This window comes from Pterocles gutturalis, unplaced genomic scaffold (assembly GCF_000699245.1).
Source record: "Pterocles gutturalis isolate BGI_N339 unplaced genomic scaffold, ASM69924v1 scaffold12802, whole genome shotgun sequence".
Lineage (NCBI taxonomy): Eukaryota > Metazoa > Chordata > Aves > Pterocliformes > Pteroclidae > Pterocles > Pterocles gutturalis.
Genome location: NW_010113164.1, coordinates 3,182 through 11,163, shown reverse-complemented (window position 1 = coordinate 11,163; position 7,982 = coordinate 3,182). Strand labels below are relative to the sequence as shown.

The 7,982-nt window shown below is 45.4% G+C and overlaps 1 protein-coding gene across 1 annotated transcript in view; it reads right to left on the bottom strand.

The window, feature by feature from the left end:
- Positions 1–7,757, bottom strand: part of LOC104462445 (phospholipase-B 81-like) — a gene marked incomplete at its 5' end in the record, with an annotated part of 9,487 nt that extends 1,730 nt beyond the window's left edge. Inside the window, 4 exons of the mRNA XM_010074377.1 lie at positions 95–201; positions 1,335–1,520; positions 7,295–7,435; positions 7,557–7,757. Coding sequence (XP_010072679.1) covers positions 95–201; positions 1,335–1,520; positions 7,295–7,435; positions 7,557–7,757 — 635 coding nt within the window. The remainder of the gene's footprint in view (positions 1–94; positions 202–1,334; positions 1,521–7,294; positions 7,436–7,556) is intronic.
- Positions 7,758–7,982: the final 225 nt, after the last annotated feature.

Below are 7,982 nucleotides of genomic sequence, written 5' to 3'. Positions count from 1 at the left end.
CTGCTCTACTGCAGGGAAACATGCTACTAGTCTGACAGGAACACAAACAGGCTGCAGCAAACATTCAGCAGATACTGAAATTGAGGTAATTTACCTTGGAGTCATAGCAGCCCGCAGGCACTGGAAAAGAAGGATTCAGGTCTTCCCGGCAGCAAATGGTGTTGCAAGGATTGTGTTCGGCATAAGGATCACGCTGGTAGTCTGGGAAGAAATGTGGTGGGGAGGGAAGGAAGGAAGAAAAGAAAACAAGTTAGTCCCCTCACAAAAAGCTGATGCAAAGTGCCCAAGCCACTAAAAGCTGGGTAGATGTGCTGGCAGAAACACAGGTCTATCACATTGCCTCTCACACTCCTCCCCAGGTACCAGCTACCAGTCAGTGCTCAAGACAGGACATTAGGTAGACAAGCTCCTAACCCAAGTCCATACAGGCTGCTTCTGCATCCCAGGGACACCGCTGCCAAACTCTAACCACAAACATCTCTAACTCCACATGACAAAAGCTTGCAAGAACTTTGTCAGGAGAGAAAAGCAGAAGAGAAACGGAAAGGGGGGGAAGGGAAAAGTGCAGCAGTAAGAGCCTTTGTTTTCCTGTTCTGGACTAAAATAAGTGGCAAGGAGCAAAGCCTTCAAACACCCATTGCAGTAGCTGCAAGCTAGGAGGGGAAGGTGGACAAGCCTCAACATCTGTGAGCATGCTGCTACTCACAGCCCCAACAGTAGCGACACCCCACCCTGGGAGAGGCTTCCCAAACCCCAAGCCCAGTAATCAGCATGATCCCTTATAATTGGGAACAGAATTATAGCATCTAAAGCTACCTGTACTTAGAGATGGGCTTAGCCAGAAGTTAATTAAACTGGTTTTAATCCAGTTAAGGAGAACCCTGTCAGGGAAAAGCTGCACAGAGCATTACCTACCAAAGATAATTTGCCTGAACAGGAAAAAAAGACCTTAAGTTTTACACTAAATTCTCTGGTCTGATTGGACCTAACTGTTGCTTAGGATTTAAGGCTTTCAAGATTGACAGGCTGTAGATGTATTAGGTACCAGCAGTCCACCGAGTCTCTTGGAGTGTCAGAAGCTCTCTGGAAAGGTCAAACACCAAGCCCAAGGGCCCTTCTAAAAGGAACCCAGTGTTGTGTCTGTTAGAGTAATTTTAGTCTGGTTTCCTACCTTGACAGTAAGCTTGTGTTATCTTTTTGCTTTGTGTGTACTCTGCACCTAGGGTAATGTAACTCTGATCCGTATGTGGGCTACAGCTTCCCACTATAATCCAAGAAATAAAAGTAACACTGCTTCATTAAGATCAGCTCTACAGTACACAAACATGTCTTACTGTTGTATCTCATGATGTACTTCATGCTTTCCAAGTTGATCACCTTGCCCTGGTCTCGACGGAAGATTTTTGCTCTTGGAGCAAGCTCATAAGAGAAATCCATGCCATACTTCTGAACGTATGCCGCATACCCACTGAGATTGTAAATCTTTTCATGGAAAGGGATATTGTATGAAGGCCAGTAACCTGCCAGAGACAAAACCCAAACCGTTAATCACTTAGAAAAGCTGAACACTCTTGCTTATATAAAAAAAAAAGAAAGATAAACCATTTTCCGTGCTGTGTTGCCTTAACAGCATGTCGAGGAGTAACACGCCAAACTGGTTTGAACACCAGAAAGTAAGGCAACAGTCACTGGCATGACCAGCATTGGCTCCCAGTATAACACTGCTGGAGACTGTACCCAGGCAACCTACCCCCAGACTTCCACCCTGAGGACCCCTCCTGCAAAACAGCCAAGATCAGACTTGCAGGACTCTGAGATGAACACACAGAGCAGCCACAGCTCTCCTCTAGAGGCTTCCCTGCTCCACCTCAGAGGAATGTAAGATCATTTACCTCCACCAAACTTCCCAGCAAGAGGCTTGAAGTCATTCTCTTCCTCCCTCTCCCTTCCCATCTCACCAAGGCAGAGTAATACACCCTGCTGAGGGGGAGATGGGTACACACAAACACACACGGCCCACAGAGCAAACACGGGTGAACAGGAGGCAGGCCAGCAAAGAACACACACACACTCACCCTTCATGTAGTGGTGAGTGGAAAGCTGTGGCTGTGCACAGTGATAAGGAAAGGTGGGGGGATAGCTGCATATTTGCCACTATCTGCCTTTGAGGGTTAAGAAGTGATTGATCAGCAAAGCAGAGCCCTGCCATAACTTTTCCAAGAGCAAGTGTGAATCCTGCAGTTTTGTTAACTCTAAAGAACAGGGTTACCAGACAGAACTCCAGAGGGTTTTAGGTAGGTGACATACAACTGCCTGAAACAAGACTGGTCTAGAAAGCAGAAAAGCTTGTAAGGAGCCAGGAGACCATCCAGGTCAGGATCTGTGTGCAGCAAGTCCTGGAAAAAATAAAAATAGACACCCATACCTTAACTTTTTTTTTTTTTTTTTGCAAGGCAGGCATCGAGGAGTGTTTAGGCAGAGAGTGTATAACATGAGCTGCTCTGAAGATCAGCACTCTTTCATGTTCTCTCCAAAGCATTAGTGTTCCTGTTGTCAGTGAGGAATGTTGCTCCTCAAATCCCACACACCAAGATTTGGCTTAGAGATTTACCAGCTAGACACTGGTAAATGCAGCACTCCATGTATTAACATCGGCCCAGCACAACATGAGGAGTCTCACTGCAAGATGCTCAAGAAAATCAACTGGGACTCACTGGGAGTGATACACACAGATACAAACCAAACTTCTTGAAGGACAGCTATGCAGACAGGACAGGCACTGGAACACTGCCTGAGTGGAGGCCTTACTAGCTGACGTCCTGCCTAGCATGCAGAAGCAAGCACACTTGCCAGCCTCTAATGACACAGGCCAGAGGATACATCAGCTTCCAAACCAGTAGGGTTTCACTGTGATTCAAAAAGGTGCTATTGTCTCACATGAACGCAGTGCATACAGATGACCCCTTCTCCCACCTGGAAAAACTTTTTTACTAAATTGCTGAAACACAGGAAGCTATTGACGTTCTCCTCCAGCAAGAGCTCTTCCATGTCTCAGGCTCTGCAAGACTGCAAATCCCATGCAGACAGTGGAGCACCCAGCCTAAGGCAGGCACCCAGCCTAAGGCAGGCTTTACCCAAGGGCTGCTATAAGCCAGTGAAACCTGCCTGTTAGGCTTGGCAGGGTGAACAGTGACAAAAACAAGTCAGTCGTGGTGTTAAGTTTGAAAGGAGGGTGAGGAGGATGACATGAAGGCAGCAAAAATTATCCGAAACAAAATGCCTTCCTCCTCTGCCCATCAGAGCCAGAGATCTCCGCAATATTAAGAGGTAGAGTACTGAGAATATTACACATAGGGTGGAAGAGAGTGAGATCCCAGGTTCCGATCTGATGTGTTGATTTTGACACTGAAATCTATGTACTACTTACTCACGATCAAGAAACATGTACTACAGCCCACCCCTGTGCCCATCCCTGCGTCAGAAGTGCATTATCTTTGGGTACCTGCTACAAGGCAATTATGGAGTATGCCAGGGTCAGTTACTCTACAAATGCTTAAAAAGCCAGCACTGCTCTTTGAGAAAGGCAAACTTCCTTCCACCCACCGATACCCCTTTGGGTCCTTGAAATACCCTCTCTTAAGACAGTCTACACCAAGGATGCATAGGACATCTGGATCAGTCACAATGGAGTGCTTTTGGCACTCCTTCCTGGTTAGACTTATTTCAGCCTCTAATACAGTCAGTTCTTGGGACCTCCCTGTCAGTCCTGAAATAGAGATGGATTTTGCCCCTCTAAAGTTTGATGGCATTAGGGTGCATTAGGCACCAGTGTCATAGAATCATAGAATGGTTTAGGTTTGAAGGGACCTTAAAGATTGTCTAGTTCCAACCCCCCTGCCATGGGCAGGGACACCTCCCACTAGACCAGGTTGCTCAAAGCCTCATCCAGCCTGGCCTTGAACACCTCCAGGGATGGGGCATCCACAACTTATTTGGGAAACATGTTCCAGTGCCTCACCAAAAGCTTTATACTTCTGGGGTTCTGATGTGCCAGTCCACCAAACCCATACGGTCCAGTAAACTTGATTATCCCTTTCCTCCACCTGTCTGGAGGCACAGCCCCTCCAATACTGGACATAGCACTCCTTACTGACAAATGGATTTGTAGGGTGGTATGTGAGGGTCCCAGTCTCATTTTGGTTACTCAGTCCTTGAAGGCGGATCAGAAATACTTCTCACAGGATGAGGAGTAAAGTCAAAGTCAACCCTTCTACTATGTTTGGGGGATGGATTACTGGAAACTGGAGCAGTTGAAATAGTGGTCCATATCGGTGGGGAGTAAGACATATCTTCTCTAAATTGGCAGCACTCCGAGGACAGTTTCTCTGCAGCTGAGATGCAGGCCTGTAAGGAGGTATTCTCTTCCTATCACCAGAGTTGGGTAACCACATAACCCACGGTGACATCTCTGACATCCATTATTGCTAGTGAGTGAGAATATGATGATGGTGCATTCTGTAGAACCTTTCTCCACATGGTTCACATGTACTAGACTTCATCCGAGTCATCAGGGGAACTATGTGTTTCTCAGGTCATAATAGATCACCTCCCGCATAGGTAGCTCCCTCAGGTACTGGATACCTTTCTCTATGTTGACCCACTTGCCTGGATTACATACAGACTTGTCTTTGTAGGGATAGCTTTCCCTTACACCTGCTAGGAGCTGCCTCCAGAGGCTGCAAGGTCATGGCCCTTTTCCAATTGCTTTATTGATGCCTCCTTCCCTAGCAAGGGATCCCAGCTGTATGGCTTCTCTACCCTCTAGATCCAGGCTACTGGCCCCACTATCCCAGCATCTGAGCAGCCAGGTGAGAATGTACTCACCTTGATGATGGCTGTAATCTTCTCAGATATCTTGCAGCTCACTCAAGGCTAGAGAGGTTACTGTCTTGTCTATTATTTCATCCTCTTCCTCCTGTTTGTGATAGCTCTGCTCTGGAATAGGCTGCTTCCTCACCACCAGGATCATAAGTTTCTTCCTCTTCTTCCCTCATAAAAGGAGCTCCTTCCTCATTTACTACACATGTTGACTTTCATGTCATTTTCCTGTTTCGTATGGGGGCAACTGATAATGGCACGGACCCTGAGGTGCTTTTCAGTGGAGTTTCAGTAGCCATGGTTGTAGCTGCTGTGAGAGTTTGAATAGCTGCTGTGCTGGGTGCCAGGGTTGGAGTCACAGTTGGGACTGACATGTAAGTCTGAGTAGCTGTGGCTTTTGTGTAAATTTGAGTAGCTACAGTGTATGTCATTGTAGTTGGGGCAGCCATAAAAAGTGCTAGAGTTTGAGTAGTCACCGTGCATTTTGCCATAGTTGGGGTAGCCATAGCAGGCACCAGAGCTTGAGTAGTCGCAATATGTATCACTGTAGCAGGCACTGGGTTTGGAATTGGTGTGTTTCGCACGGCCTGATGTGGCAATGAGGTAACACCGGTAACATATTGATCAAATCGCCGATTAACCTTAATAATATATATATTGACATACAATCACAAGGTCTTACAACAATAAAAATGCTGGTTTGAACATCCTAAGGGTACTCAAAAATCCCCAAAAGCCTTTGAAAATGGTCTGGAGGAGAAGGGGAGAGTGAAGGGAAGTGTCACCCCATCAACTGGTTGCCAGGGTAATTGGCAACAACATCCATCAGAGGGCACCCAAAGCCCAGAAATGAAGCCTGTGCGCACGTTCCACTTGGCATGGTGCCAGCTATTGCAAAAAATGATAAAAATCTACCCAGATATTAATCTTATCATACCAGAAGCCACCACACAATGGCACAACAAAACCCTTTAATCAGCAATTCTTAATCCAACACCTACAGATCATAACCACACTGGCCAAACAGCACATACAACAAATAAGGTGCTACATCATAGAACTCTAAAGCCAAGTCCCAGAAAGCATAAAACAAAGAAAAATGTTTTCTCCACAGCAACATCTTAGGAAACAAAATGAGTGCTTATCAGAAGTTTGTTTTAATACGGTCTGGCCACATCTGTCCTTACCTCAACCCATGAGTTTTCTCACTTTTACCCTTCTGATTCTTTCCCCTCCTGTAGGGGAGGGGAGTGAGTGAGCAGCTGTGTGGGGTTTATGCTGGCTGGGGTTAAACCACAACAATCTTTTTTGGCACCAACGGGGGGCTCAACCCCCAACTCTGAAAATAAGATTGACATGCTCTACCAACTGAGCTACCTGAGGAGAACGGTCCTACCTGGAGCCTCTGGCAAAAAGCACCAGGGGAGACTCGAGGTCATCCCCTAGGGTTTTGGAGTCAGGGATACAGAGGATCTGAAGCTCGCTACACTCCAACTGAAAAAGAGATATTAGCAGCATATGAAGGAGGGTGAGCTGCTTTGGAAGTGTTTGGTACTGAATCACAGCTCCTCCTGGCACCCCAACAGCTGGTGCTGGGCTGGATGTTCAAAGGGAAGCATCCTCCCCATCAATAAATTCCAAAGGGAAGCAACCCCAGCTGCTAACATAAATGCATTTCCAGTCATTTTGGTAATGAAGAGTAATTCATCAGTTCACCTCCTCAGCATACAATTAGAGGAGGGAGCACAAAGCACCAGACACACACTTACATTTGTGGAATGAGCTCAGGCTTTTGGACGCTGATATGAAATGTCTAGAAAACACTTGTGAATGAACCCTGACAGTGGATGTTTTGCTTCACCTAGATTTCTGTTTGTTTGTTTTCCATCAAGATACTGCTAGTCTTGCCAGGGAAATAAGAAATCTTTTTAAACAGCAAGTATTTACCAGATAACAGAGCTCCAGAAAAGTTCAGGAGCTGAATCTAACACATAACTTCTCTCGTATTTAAAAGCTCATCTCTTTCCAGGGTGACCCATTCACCAAACATTTCAAGTGGCCCACAGCATCAATTATTTAGTATTGCTTCAAATAGACCTCTCCTTTTCCTCATGGGCCTCTAAGACGAGGCAAAATAATACCAGAAAAAAAAGCAATAAAAAGAAAAGAAAGAAGAAAGTCTGGTTTTCCCTTTTTTAAGAAACACAGATGCTCACCACATTTCTGCCACAGTAAAAAGGATAAATGAATACCATATAATAGACCTGGCAGAGAGGAATGCTCACACAAAGCTTTCTAACTTGAAACTCAGCACTAGTGTTCAAGATACCCTTCCCAGGTAACAAAGCATGATTCTCCATCAGCTGGCACAAAGAGATGGCTTTCCTAAGCCAGCAACTACTATAGGAGCTATTACCTTTCCGGAGAACATTTGTTTGATCAGAATACTCCACAAGGGTTGGGATCTGCTCAACAATGTACAAGGCACCCTCATCAAGACTCTTCTGCAGTCTAACTTTCTTCAGGTCCAGCACCATGTACTGATTGTTGTAGGTCCCTAGGCATGAGAGCAAAGAGTGTGTTACATGTCCTGCCTGGGGAAGGAAAAGGGTACAAGGGAGAAAAGGAACATTTTTTTTTTTTTTTTTTTTTTAAGATTCATATGAAAGTGTGCTTACCAGAGTTGCACTTTGAGAAGATTTCTGCCCAAGTTTTGCCACCATCTGCCATCATGTTAGCAATGCGGACCCTCTGCCAAGCTAACAGAGATTCAGGCACCACTTGCTTCATGAGAGTTTGGTTGAACACACTGTTGGTAGTCTGCAACATTACCAAGCCGCTGCCTAGTATGTAAAAGTCATCCAGGGACACCAAAAAGCCTTAAACAGCAATAATACAAAATTTGTTATCTTTGTGAACCTTTGATATACTCATAGAACAAAACAGAGAGACAAGCCAAGAGGATATGAATGAGTCAATGTGTGTTTGAAATTAAATTGTACAAATATTAAAGATGAGGTGGCAACTTCTGCAAGTGCTTTAAGCCCACCTGTCAGGACAGTTTCTCATTGGTCATGCTTTCAACATGCAACCTAATTCTTCAG